The 20172-nt window shown below is 36.1% G+C and overlaps 1 protein-coding gene across 2 annotated transcripts in view; it reads left to right on the top strand.

Moving 5' to 3' along the window:
* AASS (aminoadipate-semialdehyde synthase) overlaps positions 1-20172 on the top strand; it is a 74779-nt gene that overhangs the window by 6681 nt on the left and 47926 nt on the right. Inside the window, exons 2-9 of one of the 2 annotated variants that reach the window (XM_077998091.1) lie at positions 3537-3761; positions 7786-7962; positions 10919-11003; positions 15191-15375; positions 18076-18143; positions 18252-18398; positions 19728-19806; positions 19922-20049. In XM_077998091.1, coding sequence (XP_077854217.1) covers positions 18078-18143; positions 18252-18398; positions 19728-19806; positions 19922-20049 — 420 coding nt within the window. In that variant the 5' untranslated portion in view covers positions 3537-3761; positions 7786-7962; positions 10919-11003; positions 15191-15375; positions 18076-18077. The remainder of the gene's footprint in view (positions 1-3536; positions 3762-7785; positions 7963-10918; positions 11004-15190; positions 15376-18075; positions 18144-18251; positions 18399-19727; positions 19807-19921; positions 20050-20172) is intronic. The other variant, XM_015134796.3, reaches the window with a different exon arrangement.

The following is a 20172-nucleotide window of genomic DNA, read 5'->3' as shown; positions in this document are numbered from 1 at the left end:
ACCTCACTAGAGCTGGAGGTGAGTAAACCCCGATCTTCCCTCCTTCCTTCATTGAAGGCATTCCAGAAATATACATTGAATTTACTTCCTGTATTCTTTAAAAATACCACAAAATCCAGGACAGAAAAAGCTAAAGCAGCCCCCGTTGGCATTGCCATGAAATACTAGACAGCTGCAGTGCAATTCAGAAATTCTCACTGTTTCCTGTTTCTTGAAGACCTCAGAAGCAAATGAAGTGTAAATCTTGAAAGTTCTATTCTGAGTTTTCAGAATAGAACTTAAACTTTCAAGTTTTAAGGTTCAGGCAGTAATTAGCAGTTATACTAGAACCAAACTTTTTTTTCTAAGCACCCAGAAATCTAGAATTTGTCTTGGCAGGTACTCAGGAATGATTTTCAGTATAAAGCAGGAAAAGCAGTCAAGAGAGGCACCGCATGCTGTGGGAAGAACGCTAATTCACTGTAACTGTTGAAGGCAAAGCCATATATACGGATCTGATTTCTTTCTGAAACAAGAGTTGGCTGGAGTTAACAGCATGTGTTGGATCTATATGGTGTGAATCTGTAGCCTTTGGGAAAGAAGAGAAAATTCCAGGTGTTAAACATTAAACTAGGAATCCTGCTTCTGCTTAAAAGCAACAGATCCTATATGACTCCAGTTCAGTTTCTTCATCTACAAAATGGGGATATGCATCTACTTAATAAGATTTTTGCAAGGAGGAAATAAGATGATGTCCATAAAGTGCTCAGCATACAGCTTGGCATGTAAGGCTTAATCAATGGTAACTACTGTTACATTTATTGAAATTATGAAAGTTACAGAAATTATGATTTAAGCCTTCCATGCAAAAAGTGAAAGTGAAAGTAGCATCCCAAATAAACTGAAGCTCAGTCCCAGGCACTTCTGTCTTTTTCCCTAGTCTTCCAAGGTAGTTGGCCTTTGCAAGTATATATGTGTATGTTACTTGTCTGTCTGTGTTTGTGTCTGTGTCTGTATCTGTGTCTGGGTCTCCTGCTTTCCTGCCCTATCCCAGACAAAGGAGGTGGTGGGAGAAGGAGCAGGGATTGTTACTGAGTGATGGATGAGTGAGGTTAAAATTCAAGCTTGGGCTAGAGGGGAGGGATTAAATTATCTGCACATGTTCCTCCTGTTGGAGTCAAGAATTTCGATTCATAATAAAAGTTACAGGGTTATGTAGTCATCTGTGAATTCATGAAACACAGCCCCTGCTGGGAAGATGGGACCATTTCTGGACAGATGTGTGTGTTCAAAGGAATCACTATCTTTGGAATTGGTCTTGTTAGGAACTAAGGGATTCAGGTTCTACGGGACATTGCAGTTTTTCTTTTGGCTGCAAGAAGACTGAATGTTATGGGTTTGGGATTGAGTTTAATGCAGTCTATTTTAAAAACAAAAGCACATGAATAAACAAAAAATTAGATGCAGTATGTAACAATGGTTTACTGAAATGCTGATAATCTATTTTGCATGCATATTTTGCCCGGAGTAAATGCCTGAATTCCTAATCATCAGCAGTTTCTCTTGCTATGTGCAGCTTGCTTTCTTCTTGGCCATCTTCCTAAAGCCTTCTTAGCCGGACTCTTCGCTGTTTGGTCTGTTCTCTGATTCTGTTGTAAAGTGTCCTATAAATTTACTGTCTAGGTAGCAAGTAGTTGTTTGCCCCCAGGAAATGTACTTGTGTGCTTAATTGTTTGGTCAAGTCTTCCCCATCCATCAGGTTGGTGCTCTTCCAAGATTGCAGTCTGATGTAAAAGAAATATGTTTCACGCAGACTTTTCTATATATGTTAGCAGTGATGGGTAGGAAATTCTAGAAGGTATAAAAATCATTCAATCCTTATATTTTGCTGCCAACTTTACATGGAAAACTAAGTTTTAGCATTCAAATGATCCAGCAAATCATCATCTGAAATGACATTTGGCTACAAAATGTAGGTAACTATTTGAAGATGGATAGAATACTGTTAAACCTGGATATTTATGCTTTAAATATTTATATAAGATTTATTCTGCATAGGAATAAATGAACCTGCAAAGAAAAATTAAGGAGCATCTGGGTGAAAATAAAATGTTTGCTAGTGTCACTTTAATTTCTTTAATTTGGTTGAAAGTATTGTTTCCAATGTATTCTATGCTTTCTCCAGCTGAGGGATAAAAGAATTGCTTTTAGTAGATTATATTTTTCAATCATTCTCTCCTTCATGTGCAGTCCTGGTTCTGAGACTAGGGGGACAAGACACTTTTTGTACCCAGAGAATGCTGCTTTGAGTAGAGTTTATTCATGAGAATGCACCTTGCCTGCCACTTTGAGAGAAGCCCATTACATTCATCATAGTAAGCCTTTTGTAACTATTTCTTGATGAATTACACAATCTTCTCACTTGAATAGCAGTCGGAAAACTGGTTGAGGCAGGTCGGGGTTTAATACAACAGTAGGAGGCCATGGTATGGAGAGGAAACTCAGGAAGAGGAACTGGCATGTTTAGAGCAACAAAGGGAAACAGAGAAGGTGAGGCTGGACTCTGTGGTGGAAGCAGAGTGATATAACACTGCTTCTTAAGCTTCTAACACCTATGGTGAAAGAATAGGTTTGTTTGGTTGATTGGTTTTCTTAAATTTTGAATCTGTTGAGGACCAATACTTTTGTAAAATTCAGTAACAATAAATTACTGGAAAAAATCATCTTGTGGCCTGACATGGTGGATTACCCCTGTAATCCCAGTAATTTGTCATAAAATTTAAAAAGAAATTAGCCAGGTGGGTGATGTGCACCTGTAGTCCTAGCTACTCAGGAGGCCGAGGCTGGAGGATCACTTGGGCCCAGGCTGCAGTGAGCAATTATCTCACCACTGCATTTTTAGCATTGACAGAGTGAGGCTTCATCTCTAAAAATAAATAAGTAAATAAATAAAAATGATCATGTGGTATTAAGGCTTCTAAATGCTTACTTTCTATTTATATACACATCTCTCTGTGAACCAGTTTAAAAAAAAAAAAACAGTTCACTGACACTGGGCTGCGGGGCACACTGAGAAACACTTGTTTTGAGAATGGTCAGAGCTGAACTGGAAAGAGATTGGCACTAAATTGTGAAGAGCCTTGTATACCATTATAAGGATTTCAAACTTTATGCCATCAAAATTTGGACCAACCTGAAAGTTTTGCTCTTTATTATCTTCCTGGATTTGCACTGTAAATTAATTTATCTAAAACTTTTGTGTGAATAGATGTTTGCTTAAATGTGTATTTAAAAAGCTATTTTAGCTTAGCAGTTAGTGTCACATATGTTGCTCTATACTTTTTAAAATTTTGTAGTTAAATAATCTTGCTTTTGAAAACTCAGCTTTATTTGGGTAAAGGAACACTTGACATCCCAGTTTTCACTTCCTCCTTCTCTACCTTGTGTCTGTTTTCAAAAGAGCGGGTTGTATTTTACTGCAGATTTCTCAGGAGACCAGAACTGATCTGCCAGCCCTGCTGCCTTTTGTTGCTCTGCTCTTTACATTGCCTTTACAGTCACCAGGTGTCAAGATGCTGCGAGTCCATAGGACTGGACTGGGCAGGCTGGAGGTCAGCCTCTCCAAGGGTCTTCACCACAAAGCTGTGTTGGCCGTCCGGAGGGAGGATGTGAATGCCTGGGAGAGAAGGGCCCCCCTAGCTCCCAAGCACATCAAAGGCATCACCAATCTGGGATACAAGGTCTTGATACAGCCTTCGAATCGACGGGCCATTCATGATAAGGTAAGCATTTCCAATGTTTAAAATATGTGAGAATAAAGTGAACCTGCATATGACAATTAAGGAGCATCTGAGTGAAAATAAAATGTTTGCTAGTGTCATTTTGATTTCTTTACTTTGCTTAAAAGTATTATTTTCACCCTATTCTATGCTTACTCCAGCTGAGGAATAAAAGAACTTACTTTTAGGAGATGATATTTTTCAATCATTCTCTCCTTCATGTACAGCCCTAGTTCTGGGACTAGGGGGACAAGATTCCATTCTTGCACCTAGAGAATGCTGCTTTGAGAATGCACCTTGCCTGCCACTCTGAGGGAGGCCCATCATGTTCATCATTCCACTTGCTCTTCAAAATAATGTTATGGTATAAGTTTGACTCTCATTCCCATTTTAGCAATATACATATATACATATACTTTTCCTTTCCTGAACCATTTTAAAGTAAATCACAGACATCGTAACTCATGACTACTAAATACTTCAATATGCATCTCCTCAGAATAAACCGTTTTTTCTACATAACTACAATATTATTTTCATACCTAAGAAATTAATAATTCATAATATCATCTTATATAGTTCAAATGTTCGGATAGTTCAAATAGGTCTATGTTCAAATTCCCCATTGGCTCAAATGCCTTTTATTTTAATTGAGGCTTAATGAAGCTTTATTGCATTTTATCGTTGTGTGTCTTTAGTTCTTTCAATCTAGAACAATACATCCCTTTCTGATTTTGTTTCAATGATATTGATATTGACATGGACTCTTTTTAAAAGAGCCCAAGACTTACAGAGTGTCCTCTACTGGGCACGAATAATCTGGTTGTTTTCTCGTGATTAGATTATATTCTAGTTATATTCTATATATTGAACATAAGTGATATATGTTCTTCCCATGGCATCACATCAAAGGCACAAAACATTAGGTTGTCCCATGGTTAGCAACGTGTGGTCACTTGGTTGAGGTAGTTACAGTGAGAGCTCTTCATTGTTAAAGTCTGTTTCATCCTTTGTAATTACTGAGTTATCTGTGGTATGGTATTTTAAGTTCTGTGATGTTCCTATTCCTCAATAACTTTACAACTAATTATGTTAGCCTCCATTGATAATCTTTGCCTGAATCAGTTTTTACATGGAGACTTGTGAAGTGATGCTTTCTAATTTTTTATCACTCCCCTAAGTTTGTTTGCTGACATTCTTCTTTAGAAAAGAGGTTTTCTTTTCTTTCTCTTCCACTTCTCCATTTTTTGAGTTGTGAACTGTTTTATTACAGTGCATTGAACTGTTTACCAAACTGAATTCTGTAATTCAGTGTTTAAACATACTTCTTTAAAAAAAACTTTCTTACCATTGCATTTAAAGCCTTGTTGTGAGGAGTTTATATATACATCTTCATGTTGACAAGATGAATCTTAGGATGTTGCTTAAAAGATGAGTTGTGTACTGTTTTATTAAAGTGAACTGAATTGTTTATCAAAGTGTGAACTCTAATTTACTGTTGCATTATGCTTCTTTAATTTTTGCTTTTTTGAGTATATTTTGGAAGCATGGATCTTTTTCATTCAATCCATTTACCATTATTCTTTTTAATATCTGAATTATCCGAAAATTGGTTAGTGTGAGTCCTTCCAAGGGGGATTCTCTGTCCTTTGGACATGAATCCATTTATCTTTGAGCTTTCTTGTTTCTTAGAATAACAAATTGTCCTAGTCTCACTTTGTACCTTTCCTGCCCCACATCAGGAAATTAATAATTTCACCAAGAAGACTAAATTTCTTTTAGTATATAGAAACCGAGATCTGGTATCTGGTGTTAAGCATGTTTATTGTTACTGAGATACTGCTGCTCTTAGGCTTTATTTGTGTACAGAGTTTAGAAATAAACACAAACAGATGCCCACACACACACACACACATATATATATTATTTAATCATTAGTTAATACTGATACTAAAAGACTTCCAGAGGAAAAATTAATGTCCAGGAAAATTAAAGTTTAACATTGCACAACTTTTTACCTTTAAAATTTTATATTTGCATTTGTTTTCTCCAACAGTAAAAATCTTAATTCTTTAACATTAATGCATATTGTTTGCTTTATCCTATAATATGTATTAAATAGTGTCAGAATCACAATACTATTATTACAACTAACAGTAAGCCCACTAAATGAAGTTTACCATTTCTTTGATTTTTTTTTTGCCTTTAGAATATATTTGACAATTAATATTCAGAGTGTTGTATTAAAAAACTTATTTGAATTATTTTTTCGGTGTGCTTTCATCATCAATCTAATATCCATCTAGATTTATATATTATTGCTTCTATTCAGTTTTAATGTTTGCTTTCCCTTTTTTTATTTAATTTTGTTTTTCAAAGTAGAACATTTACAAATTCCAGAAATGAAGTCATATTTTCATTTTGCTCCCATACATCCAATTCTCACCCACCCCAAAGGTTACTTTTGTTTCTGATCTATCATTCTTTTTTCTTTTTTTGCAAAAATGAACACCTGTGTGTGTATTTATTTCCCTTTTGTTCTTATACAGAAGGCTGTCTACTATATTAACTCTTTTTACCTTGCTTTCTTTCTTTAGTAACAACGTATCTTGAACATTGCTCTATGTAAGTTCTTAGAGATATTTCATTTCGTTTCATTTCATTTCATGGCTGTGTGAAAAGTACTCCATTGTACAGATTTACTATGGTTTATTTACCAATCTACTACAAATGAGAAAATGGACTGTTTTTGAAGAAACTAGGGAGAAATTGCATGTTCATTCTTTAACTATCACTGTTATTCATCTCTACTTTCCTTCGAAGTAGATTCCTAACTAAACTTATCTTTTGTTCAACTGCTATCATAGATGCTCTTTTAATTCTGCTTGGGTAATATCTCTTTATTTAAAAATCAGATATGTCTGTCTGTTGCTTCCGTGTACTAGCTATGTAATCTCAATTAAGTTTGTAAGTCTCAGGTTTCCCATTGATTGAATGAGGATTATAATTGTACTTACCTCATGAGAGTTCTATGAAATTTAAATGAGATAATTCATGCAAAGAGCTTAGCAAAGTACATAGTAATTTATTAATACATACCAATGATTGTTGCTTATTACCCAATAAAGCTCATATTAGCCATAATGACATTCAACCTGCATTTCCAAATCGATTTACTCGTATGCTGTAAATGTCTCTTTACTTCTCTCCCTTTGTATTTTTATACATTCCTTCAGTGCCTCTTACTGACATCACCATCTGGTGTTTCCCATTTTCATTTCTCTAAATTTCAGGTAACCTTTCAGATTAATTTAAATTTTCATATTTCTTTAGTATCCTACCTTTCAGATTAATTTTCATATTTTTTGATCATCCTACCTAGGAATTATCTCAATATCAGTTAAAGTAGCATATCACTTAGGTGCTGCTGATCATAATATTTTGAATTTTTCATTTACTCTAATCCAGAGTACCTTTTACTATATTTTGTGAGCTCCTTTATAGAACAAATTTTGACAATCTTTCCTTGTATCTTAGCATCTCATCTCTAGCACAGACTAATGTACAGTAAGGACAGTAATAAATACTAACTGAGCCAACACTGAAAAATAAATGTTATAATTATGTCTTATCTTTTAAAAATACAACTAATAAATCACAATTTGGCATTTAATATTTCAGTGTACTGTTGGTACAAAATATACATTTCACAAATATGCTTAAGTCACATGTGCTAGTGGGATATGACCAAATTATAAACTCTTCTTAAACATATGTGTGTATATATATATATATATATATGCTGAGTTTTCTAATTGTTTAATGCTCTAAGAGTTGACCATGATAGATTTATCTTTAGCCAATAAGTACAAACATTACAAGTAGTTGTTCTATTATTTGTTCTAATTCAAACAGATTTTATTCCTTCAAAAGATTTGTTGTGCCTTTGTTTGCTACACATTTTATTCAAGAAAACATGGATATTACAAATCAGGATAATAACCTTTAATCATAATTACAATTTCAGGACTATGTCAAAGCTGGTGGCATTCTTCAGGAGGATATTTCCGAAGCTTGTCTAATTTTGGGAGTTAAAAGACCTCCAGAGGAAAAATTAATGTCCAGGAAGACTTATGCATTTTTCTCCCACACAATAAAAGCTCAGGAGGCCAATATGGGCTTGTTGGATGAGATTCTAAAACAGGTAATTAGTGATTAATATTCTTGAATATACTGCCAAGAAGTATGGCATATAAGTTAGTTTTCCTTTCTTCTTTAGTTTAAGAGGAACATTGCATTCCTTTTATATTCTGAAATGGAAAGAATGTTAAAAGCTTTTTCCCTAAACAATTTAGCAGTTTATAAGGTCAATTGGCCAGATACTGCCAAATAGAATTTTAAAGCTGAAAATAACCTCAGGGATCATATAATCTACTACCTTATTTTTCAGATGGGACCCAGAGAGGTAAAGTGACTTGACTGGATTGCACACTATGTATTATGCTGGAACTGAACTAGAGGCAATTTTTTTTTTTTTTTGAGATGGAGTCTTGCTCTGTCATCCAGGCTAGAGTGCAGTGGTGTGATCTCGGCTCATTGCAACCTCCGTCTCCCAGGTTCAGGCGATTCTCCTGCCTCAGTTTCCTGAGGAGCTGGGACTACAGGTGCCAGCCCACATGCCCAGCTAATTTTTTGTATTTTTAGGAGAGATCGGGTTTCACCGTGTTAGCCAGGATGGTCTCAATCTCCTGACCTCGTGATCCGCCCACCTCAGCCTCCCAAAGTGCTGGGATTACAGGTGTGAGCCACCGTGCCTGGCTGAGACAATTTTTACATTTATTCATATTCATAAGGGAAAATGTATTTTGAGATATAAATACTATGATAAAAACTAGCAGCTGTTTAAAACACAGGATATTCATTTAACAAATATTTACTCAGTGCTGATGCTATGTCTGACACTGTTCCAATGCAAGAGCAAAAGAGTAAAGTATCTTTATCTTCACAGAACTTACATTCTAGTGGGAGGAGACAGATAATCAATGACTAAGACATCTAATATGCCACTTGGGAATATGTGTGATGAAGATAAATATAATATTGAAGGAGAAAAGGAGTCCTGGGCACTGGGAGGTGATGATGCTATTTTAAGTAGGATCATCAGGGAGGATCCCACTGTGAAAGTGGCATTGAGCAACAATCTGAAGGAGGTGAAGGACCAAGCCATGTACATCTGAGATGAGTCTTTTAAGCAGACAGAATAGTAATGCAAAGGTCCGAAGGTCTGTTTGAATGTGGGGTTAGAGTAGACCATGTTCAAAAATGCTTATTCTGTCTCTTGTGTCAATAATGGTTGGAGGTGGGAGGAGGAGAGCAACATTACTAAGAAGGCTGCTAATCTAGGCTGGTCTAGACTGCAAGTCACAAGTGATGGTGGCCTGCACCTGGAAGAAATGGTGGAAGTGGAAGTTGTGAAATGTGGACAAATCTTGGATGTGTTTTACAGGTGGACCCTACAGGATTCACTGATGACATAAAGGTAGAATATGGAAAAAGGAGAGGAGTCAGGAACGACTCCAGGTTTTGGTCTGAGCTACTCGAAGCAATTGCCATGGAATGACGTGATGTTACTACAAGAGAAAAAGCCTTGGGTGGGCAAATCAAGAGTTGAGTTTAGGGTCTGCTGAGTTTAATATTCTATTAGACATTTAAAGGGATAATCTAAGAGGGCTGTTGGATATGAGTCTGAAGTTCAGGACGGCAGCTTCTTCTGACATACATTTTGTAGTTGTCAGAGACTAGGTGGTGTCTAGAGTCACGAGACTGGATGAGCCTAGGAAGGGAGTATAGAAAAAGAAGTCTAAGGTTCACATCTTCAAGATGTTATAGCTAGAATCTGAGATTAGGGCAGATGATTGGAGAGTTCATAAACAGTAAAAGCAATGGAAAATACCTATTATATAGAAGTATAAAATACTTTCCAATTAACTCCAAATACAGTAGACCAGGGTGACAGTTAATTTGTAGTGTTTCTAAAGAATAAGTTCAAAAGTAATTAGTGGAAATAATACTATAGGAAGAATGTTCCACTTTAAGCAAATAAAGTCTTTATAAAGTACTTTAGGAACTTTTTTTGTTATTTTAACTTTTGTTCATTATAAGAAAATTAACAAAAACTGACCTAACAGGACTGCTTTTGGGCAGCATTTTGTAACCAATTACTTGGAGTTGGAAGAATGATAAACATTCTTAAATTCACGAACATGATAAAAATTATATGATCTTTGAGGAAATAAAATTACTGTTTAAAATAGTGTATAATTACAATAAACTAATATATTTTAAGCATGAATTACTAATACTTTCCTGAGAGAGGAAAGGTTTTCAAGGAAAGAGGAAGAATATGTTTTTAGTGAAGGCAAGGAAGAGAAATGGCATAAAGGTGAACTATGAGAAAAGGAGAGGACTCAGGAATGACTCCAGGTTTTGGCCTGAGTTACTCAGAGGAATCACGTACTACTTTTAAGAGGAAGGTCACCTGTAAAAGGAAGGAGAGGGAAAAAGAAAAAAAGAGGAGAAGGAGGAGGAGGAGAGAGAAAAATATCTGTGCTTGGACTTGAGAGAGAGTGTTATTATTTTCCAGGTAGAAGAGACCTAAGTGTACTTAGAATGGTTGAGGAACAATGTAAAGAGGGATGATGCAAGAAAGAGGTAATAGTTCAAGAAGAGTGGTCTTGGAGGACATGAGAGAAGCTGGGATCTAGGTTACAGAGATTTGTCTCAAAAGGGATCTGTTTTCTTCGACCAGAAGGAAGGATGTAAGGATGAGTGGGGCTATAGATATGTTTATAGATGGTGCTGGGTGGGTGGGGCCAAAATGGTAAAGGAAATTCTACCTTTATTATTTCATTGCCTACCATCAAGGGGGGTATAGCACCTGCTACGAACATTTTTTTCATTTCTAATTACAAGCCTACCATTGGTTTGCTACCTGGCATTTTCTAAATATTTCACGGTATACCTGATGGTAACTTCTGTTAGCAAGGTAAGATGTATTTCAGAGGAAAAAAATGTGAAATATTTACTTGCTCATATATGTCTTTACTTGTTAAAATTAAGCCTAATGGGTCCAGTTGAAAAATTTTTAATCCCCCTTTCAGGAAATTCGCCTTATTGATTATGAGAAAATGGTGGATCATAGAGGAGTACGGGTAGTGGCATTTGGACAGTGGGCCGGTGTGGCAGGTAAGTATGCCAGGGCTTACATCACCCAGTTTCTAAATTGGCTTGGGGAATAACTGTGAGTTTTTTCTGTGGCAAGGGGATAGGAGTGTTTATTTCCATGGAAAAAATTAAAATGAGGGTATGCTCAAGGATGATGAATACAAGTGGAATAAAGTATAAAGATACATGGTTAAAAATATTTTACTGCAAAAATTCAAAAGAAAAAGAAGGGAGAAGGATAACAACTACAAATAGGCTCTGGTTTTTAGGCAGTTCCTTTCAAAATGCTAGAAGGAGATACCAGTTTGGTAATGAGACATAGGGAAGGAGAAGATAGGGAAAAACAGAAAGGGAAAAGAGGTCCAGGGACAGGAATTTTGTCAAGTTAATTCTTCGAACTTTGTTTGGTTAAGAAACACCAAAATATGTTATAGCTCTGTTTCAGATCAGACTTCTTGCAGGTCTAATAAGGAAGATCATGACTTTGGCATTATTTGTTTGACCTTGTTATATAAAAGTAGAAGATTCCTTATTATGGCTTATGTCATTCTGCTTATTCTTAATATTATACTCAAATCCACCTGCTTCTTAAATAATAAAGAAATCTAAGCCAAAATTTGAAATTCAAAAAATTTTTTCACTTAAACCCATTCAGGCAGGGGACAGTAGCTCATGCCTGTAATCCCAGCACTTTGGGTGGATGAGGCGGGCGGATCATTTGAGGTCAGGAGTTTGAGACCAGCCTGGCCAACATGGTGAAACCCCGTCTCTACTAAAAATACGAAAATTAGCCGTTGGTGGTGCATGTCTATAATCTCAGCTACTCGGGAGGTTGAGGCAAGAGAATTGCTTGAATCCAGGAGGCAGAGTTTGCAGTGAGCCAAGATCACGCCACTGCACTCCAGTTTGGACGACAGAGCAAAACTCTGTCTTTAAAAACAAACAAACAACAACAACAACAACAACAAACAATTCATTGCTTTGTTCTCTCACCTCATACCTTTCCTCACCCAACACACAAATCAACTCTATTAAACTAAAAGAAAATTAAATTTCTTAGTATAAAAGCAGTAGTAGAGAGACCTCTGATGACTATGATTCCTAGGGCCTTTCAGGACTCATCCAGGTGAGGGTTTTATTTACCTAGACAGAATTAATACATCAGAATTAGGTGATTTATTTAGAAGTCACCATATTCAGAAGTAGGACCACATCTGTGAACTGGATGTAGTTCATGTTGTTAAAGAAGCGTTCAGGCTAGTAAACACGAATACAATGCTAGTGTTAATTGCTATAAGAAAGATGTTTGAGGCTGGTTGCGGTGATTCACATCTGTAATCCCAGCACTTCAGGAGGCCGAGGAGGGTGGATCACCTGAGGTCCAGAGTTCAAGACCAGCCTGGCCAACAAGGTGAAACCCCGTCTCTACCAAAAATTAGCCAGGTGTGGTGGTGGGTGCCTGTAATCCCAGCTACTCAGGAGCCTGAGGCAGGAGAATCGCTTGAACCTGGAAGGCTGAGGTTGCAGTAAGCTGAGATCACACCATTGTACTCCAGCCTGGGAGACAGAGTAAGACTCCATCTCAAAAAAAAAAGAAAAAGAAAAAGAAAAGAAAGGTATTTGAACTTGGCTGTTGCAAAAACATTCTTTTAAAAAGTACCTTTGAAGATGAGATCTGAAGAATGATTAAAAACTATTCAAGGAAGTAAGGGAGGACAGTACAAGTGTGCAAAGCTTAAAGTGAAGAGGGGAAAAATAATAGTTTTGAGGAATAGAAATAAGTTCAGTATGATTATATGTATATGGAGAGAACTATATATGGTTCTTATAAGTATTTAGAAGGTGGAATTCACAGGATGTGGTGACTGATTGGATGTAGGTGTGAGGGCAGTGAGGGAGACACTTTAATGATGACATACAGGTCACCAACTTGGACAGTGATTCAGTTCTTTCAGTACCCACAGGAATGGAGGAAGAATTTGGGGAAAGACAGTAAATGAGTTCTGTATAGGACAATATATTAGTAGATTACAAACTAAATTGCTATAATGGAGACTCCACAAAACAGAGCTTACATAAGCTGGAAGTCCAGGAGTGAGAAATCAAGGGATGGTGGAATGAGAAGAAAGTGTTGCTATTGTCAACACTTGACTTTCATTTCTAAGGTGACCCTTCAGGTTGCTATTTTTCATTCAGTAGAAAGGGGAGAAAGGAAGTAGAGGCAATTAGCTTCCTTTCTAAGGATGCGACCCAGAATCTGAACATATTATTTCTGCTTATACCCATTGGTCAAAATTGACTGAGAAATGTAATCTATAGCTGGGCAACTATGTCTGCTGTGAAAACCATGTGCTCTCCATCTATGAAGGATTAACTGAGTTCAGACTTACTATCCTGTCACTAACCAACTAGAAAAATTGGATGAGATATAGAAAACAATGTTATTAGACATTGGACAACAGGCAGTACAGACTTGTGATCCTTGATAGATGGAAAATAGATGAGGTGAGTTCTGTGTTTACCCTGGCTTTCTGTCTGGAGAAATTTTCAGATGGTATGAATATAAAAAAGTGACACAAAGCCTGGTGAACTCACTGAACTGAGGAGATAGGAGTTATAGAGCCTGAGTTGGCTGGAATTGACAACACATGGTACCAAAGAGTAGGGAGAAATAGGGAATGCAGAAATAGTATTCCAGAAATATGCTTAGGGGTCTTGCTGAGTGGAGGATGAAAATTCGTGAGACTAGCTTAGGAACAATTTGTGGAAAAGAACAATTGCCAGGGAACTGTATGGAAAACTGTTCTCAGAGTTTGTCCCATCAGCCAGAGTGGAGAGACTTCACTGAATATATAAGGCTTTCAGGGAAGCCCTGAAGTGTGTAGCTAAACCAGCTCTTAATAAAGCCTACTCTAAATTCATTCCTATAAAAGCTTAAAAATGAGACTAATGTCTATTTTGAGAGAGATGCAATTAGCAGACAAGTAGATTAAAACAGCTATAATAAATATTCAGTATATTCACATTTTAAATGAAAACATAAACAAAATGAGGAGAGAAATAGAGGAAATCAGTCCATCTATCTATCAATCAATAGTCACCACAAAGGAAAATCTATACATAAGCAGAGGATTCAAGAGCATATATAGATTTTCTTCTGTAGTGTCTATTGATTGATAGATACATGGTAGATAGATTGATTTCCTCTACTCCTCATTTTGTTTGTGTGTTCATTTAATCCTTGAGCACATTGACCAGCATCTCTGTCATTTCTTGTTTCTGAGTTTGTTTCTATTGTTGGTTATCTCCAGGTTAATGTTCCATTGCAAAATTCATAATTTTTTACTGAATGCCAGACATTGTTCATTTTACATTGTTGATTGTCAGATTTTGTTGTTTTCCTTTCAGGAGCATTGGGCTTTGTTCTAATAGGCAAATGTTTGTGGATTACATTGATTCTCTTAAGGCTTGTTTTCCTTTCACCTTCCTCTCTTCCTTCTGGGACTCCAAATACACACATATTAGACCATTTGATCACCACCTGTCACTTAAATTCTGCTTTTTCCCTCAGTCTTTTTCTCTTTTTATGCTTCATTTTATTTAATTTCTACTGCAATGAGGAAGGAAGAAAGGAAAGAAATAATGACTAGAACATTCCCATATCTTGATAAAAATTATAAATACACAGATAAGTGAAGTTCAATAAACCCCAAGTCAAAAACAGAAATAAAAAATTACAAAGAAAATGACAGTAGAACCATCATAATTGTCTTGCTAAAAAACAATGATAAAAACATTAAAAATAATGGGAAAAAGGAACCATATACATAGAAAAACTAAGATAAACATCAAACTTCTAATCAGTAACAGTTTAAGCTAGCAGAAAATGGAGCAACATCTTTAAAGTGCTAAAAGAAAAGAAACCAAATTATAATTTTATGCATAGTACAATATCTTTCCAAAGACAAGATCTTTTCAATATCTTTCTGGACATCTTTCTAGAAAATGAAGATTAAACACAGATTTTCTGATCAAATGAAAGCTGATAAAATTCACTGGCATAGAAGTATTTAAAAAATTTCTCAAGCAGAAGGAAAATGAAGTCAGTTGAAAACATGGATTGAATTAAAGGAATAAAGAACGCTACAAATGATAGAATATAAACAAACATAAAAAACATCATATCTTATTTAAAAACTTTTCTTTAGGTATGGACACAGTTGCTCATGCCTGTAATCTCAGCACTTTGGGAGTCCAGGGCAGGCTGATTGCTTGAACTCAGGAGTTTGAGACCAGCCTGGGCAACATGGTGAAGTCCCATCTCTACAAAAAAATGCAAGAGTAGCTGGGCTTGGTGGTGCGTGCCTGTCGTCCCAGCTGCTTGGAGGCTGAGGTGGGAGGATTGCTTAAGTCTGGGAGGTTGAGGCTGCGGTGAACTGTGTTCATGCTATTTAGGTCAATAAATAGATGATGGGAGCCTTAGGGTTAACGGTGACTGTTTTTGTTTGTTCATTTGCTTTTGGTATGGGAGGCATAGATGCATACCTAGAAAAATCACTAAAAATAAAACAAGGCTCTAAAGCTAATAAGCCAATAATGGAAGTAAAATTTCATACTCAGAAATCACAGTTCAAGCAAAAATACAAGAAAAATGGCATTAAAAAAAGGACAAATGAAACAAGAACACAAACAGCAACGTGGTAGCTTTAAATTTAGCTATATCAATAGTTACATTAATGACCTAAAAACTCCTAGATAGCCTATACAATGAGTCACAAAATAATTTTTGATACATTTAAAAGTTTGAAATCATACAGTATATATTCTGACTGTAATAGAATTGACCTAGAAGTTTTTATAGAAAGATATTTGGAAAATTTCCAAATATTCGGGAGATATTCAATGTAATTTTGAATACCTGATTGATTAAGAAGAAATCACAGGAAAATTAGAAGACATTTTTAATAGAATAAAAATTTAAAGTATAGCTTATCAAAATGTGTGGGGTATAAAGTAGTAATTAGAAAGAAATTTACAGCATTTAATTCTTTTATTACAGAAGACAGTTTTTAAATTAATAATTTGTGCTTCCACTCTAAGAAGCTAGAAAATCAGAGAAATTAAATCAAAAGCAAGTAGAAAAAAAAAATAATAAACATACAGGGAAAATAAATGAAACTAAAATAGGAAAAGAATAGAGAAAATCAATGAAACCAAAACCTTGTTCTCTGAAAAATATCAATAAAATTGATTAACATTTAGGTAGACTGATAGGAAAACAGAGAAGACTATTTACTAAGAAGGAATACAAGGGGGTCATCACTATATCTTACAAATATTAAAATGATAAAGGAATATTATGAATAGGTCAATGAATTTGGCAACCCTGATGAACTAGATAAATTTTCAAAAAGTACAAATTACCAAAATCAGCTCAAGAAGAAATTGAAAACTTAAATATCAAGGTACAAAATAAATTCCACTAATAGGCATTTATTAAAAGAAATATAATATTTTATACAAAGAATTTTTTTATAGCAACTCCATTTATAATAGCCTGGAAACAACCCAAATGATGAGCAGAGAAATCAGCTGAAATGGAAATGGGCAATTCTTCAGCAATAAGAAACTATACTGATACACACAAAATATGTATGAATCTCAAAAACATGGTGCTGAGTGAAAGCCGACACATTGTAAAAGAGTACAATTGACCCTTGAACAACATGAGTTTGAACTTCATGAGTCCGCTTATATTTACTGGATGCAAAATCCACCTTTACGGGGGGCCACCTTTTCATACAGGCAGGTGTCACAAGACTGACTGTGGGACTTGATTATGCCCAGATTTTGACATGTACAGGGATCTTAGAACCAACCGCCTGCGTACACTGAGAGGCTACTGCTTAAAATTTCATTTATATGTAAGTTTAGAAGTACCTAATCTATACAGAGAGAAAGATCAGTAGTTGTGGAGACCAGGAGTTGGTGAAATACTCAGTATCTTGATCATGGTGGTAATAACACGGATGTGTATATTTGTTAATAGTTACCAAACTATACCTTTTAAATGGGTGCATTATGTTGTATATAAACTATTTCTTTATATGTTGACTTTTGAAAAATGATAAAAGAAAATTTGGTAGGGATGTGTGTCCGGGGTGAGGATGGGGAATGGAGGAGCATGGAAAGTTCTTTCCTAAAAAGAATAAGGAAAGAATCGATGCTGAGGTCTTTGCTACAGGCATGCTGAATTTTAGCTTTCTGAAGAACATCTAAATTGAGACAGACTTAAGAAGGTGGCTGGCTAAGTTTTGAAATCAAAAGAAAGATCTGTTTTGGAGAGACAGACTTGAAGTCATCTGTATATAGACAGTACTTGAAATTTAGGACTGGATGAGATTCCCTAAGGGACAAATGTAGATGTGGAAGAGAATAGAGCCCAGGACATAATCCTGAGGGTGAATAACATAAAAGGAGTTGCCACAGGAAGAGGATCCTACAGAAAGGTAGGATTAAAAATTTCAAGTTGGGATGCTGAGGGGCACTCTTTGTTTCAACAAAGAAGAGGTCTGCATTGCCAAGTACTTCTGACCTGATCTACAATGTGTCCACTGCATTTAGCTATTTAGGTCAATAAATAGATGATGGGAGCCTTAGGGTTAACGGTGACTGTTTTTGTTTGTTCATTTGCTTTTGGTATGGGAGGCATAGGAGCATGTTTAAATGCTGATAAGAATGAAGCAATAGGGAAGCATAGTGAAGAGAGTAACTCAGTAATAAATTCTTTGGGAGGCAGGAAGGGGTGGGATCTGGAGCCAATGTGGAGAGATTAGCCTTAGATAAGAAGAGGAACATTCATCCTATTTTATCAGGATTGAAGGTGGAAGGAATAGGTGGGGATGCATTTGGGTTAGTGCATTTGATGGCAGAAAGTTGAGAGGATGGATAAGATCTACTGAGGCCTCTTCTAAATCTGAGATGCTGTGATCTGTGCTTCTGCAGGGCACCATACAGGTTGGAGAATGGGCAGAGAGAACAGCTTAAATTCTTCCCAACTAATAGTCTTTCTATTGGTCTGATTCTGTAACAGGGATGATCAACATTTTACATGGAATGGGTTTAAGGCTCCTTGCTTTGGGACATCACACACCTTTTATGGTGAGAGATGTTTATTTTGCTTATTTTTTTGAAAACACATCTCACACCTTAAGAATAAAAAAATGCTGAGCTGGTGGACTAACTTGAGTTGTGTATGTTTGTTTTCAGCACATTGGCATGGCTCATAACTACAGGAATAGCAGTCAGGCTGTGCAAGCTGTTCGTGATGCTGGCTATGAAATATCTTTGGGTTTGATGCCTAAGTCAATAGGGCCCTTAACATTTGTGTTCACAGGAACTGGTAATGTTTCTAAGGTAAGTTTTACCTGACTTCCTTTTGTAAAACAATCCAAAACTGTGAAACTAACCCAAATGATGTGAGCAGGCATTTTGTGGGTATTTCAAATGGACTGAATGAAGATTCTTTTTTTGGCACTTTTCTTACCAACGTATTTTTCTCATAGTGAAAAGTAGTAATGATCCAAATGTATGTGTGTGTGTGTATGTATGTGTGTGTGTATATATATGTGTGTGCGTGTGTGTGTGTATGTGTAAGTGTATATGTGCGTATATCTATACACACATACATGCACACATACAGTTTTTAGTTTATTGCTAGCTACCTGAGTCTTGGAATACTTTTTCTTCCTTTCTTTTTCCTTTTTTAAAAGAGATAATTTGGCCAGGCACGGTGGCTCACGCCTATAATCCCCGTACTTTGGGAGGCTGAGGCAGGCGGATCACCTGAGGTCAGGAGTTTGAGGCCAACCTGGCCAATATGGTAAAACACCATCTACACCAAAAATACAAAAATTAGCCAGGCCTGGTGGTGCACACCCATAATCCCAGCTACTAAAGAGGCTGAGGCAGGAGAATCGCTTGAACCCGGGAGGCAAAGGTTGCAGTGAGCCGAGATCGCACCACTGCACTCCAGCCTGGGTGACAGAGCGAGACTCCATCTCAAAATAAAATAAAATAAATAAGATAATTCATTGTTAATAGTGTAAAGGTCTGTTCTGAGGGTGATCTATTTTACCTCTATCACCAAAACGTCCATGAGTTTGAAAGTGACCTCACGATGTCCATTTTTTAAGACTACTTGGAGTTTTGCAAAAAAATGTTAGGAAAATTCATTTAAGACTGGAATTCATAATTTCTTCCTTCTCTGGTGGTTTTAAGAATGTGTTTGTAATCTCCTATAGAAACTTGTAATTGTAAAATAATTCCTTCTTCAAAGAAAATATTTTACAAATAGGATATCATTCATATTATATTGTGAGGTAAGCATCCGATTATTTCTTTTGTAGGGAATATAGTTTCCCCATTTGGAATAATTTCTGCAATGGATCTAAAATAAATGGAAATATTTTTGCCCTCATTTCTAAACACTCTTATTGATACTGAGTAGCTTAATAAAAAAGAAAAAAATTAAAGCCCCTTCTAAGTGTGCTGTTCAAACAGGAATAAAAACTAGCTAGCAGACTTGTTGTAAGCAGCTCATCTATATTTCTGTGTTGCATTCCTGGTTGTAGGGAAGGCAAGTGGAGCTGTATAATTGTTGGGAAAATGATCAGATCTTTGAAGAAAACCATGTTGGTTCTTTTTCTATTGATGTTTGGATTTTTACTCGTGTGTTATTTGTAGGGAGCCCAAGCAATCTTTAATGAGCTACCTTGTGAATATGTGGAGCCCCATGAATTAAAAGAAGTTTCCCAAACTGGAGGTAAAGGACAGGGGATGACTAACTTTTAATGTTTTTAATAGTCTGTGTTATATTTTATCACCATAAATTTTCATTATTTGTCACCCACTTTACTAATTTCTTTCTCCTTTGCAAGACCTCAGAAAAGTGTATGGGACGGTGTTAAGTCGTCATCATCATCTTGTCAGGAAAACAGATGGTGTGTATGATCCTGCAGAGTATGACAAACATCCTGAGCGCTACATAAGTCGTTTTAATACTGATGTGAGTATCATGTTCAGCTTTTAAGTTGGTTGCTTATGATACAGTGTAGGTAGGCAATTTTCAAGGAGAGAAATTATAAATTATACATTGGCTTTCGGTTTTCCTGTTGTGAGTCCTTTGGGT

The sequence above is a fragment of the Macaca mulatta genome, chromosome 3 (assembly GCF_049350105.2).
Source record: "Macaca mulatta isolate MMU2019108-1 chromosome 3, T2T-MMU8v2.0, whole genome shotgun sequence".
NCBI classification, from domain to species: Eukaryota; Metazoa; Chordata; class Mammalia; order Primates; family Cercopithecidae; genus Macaca; species Macaca mulatta.
Note: the sequence above shows the minus strand (reverse complement) of the source record. Positions and strands in the feature narration are given on the sequence as shown.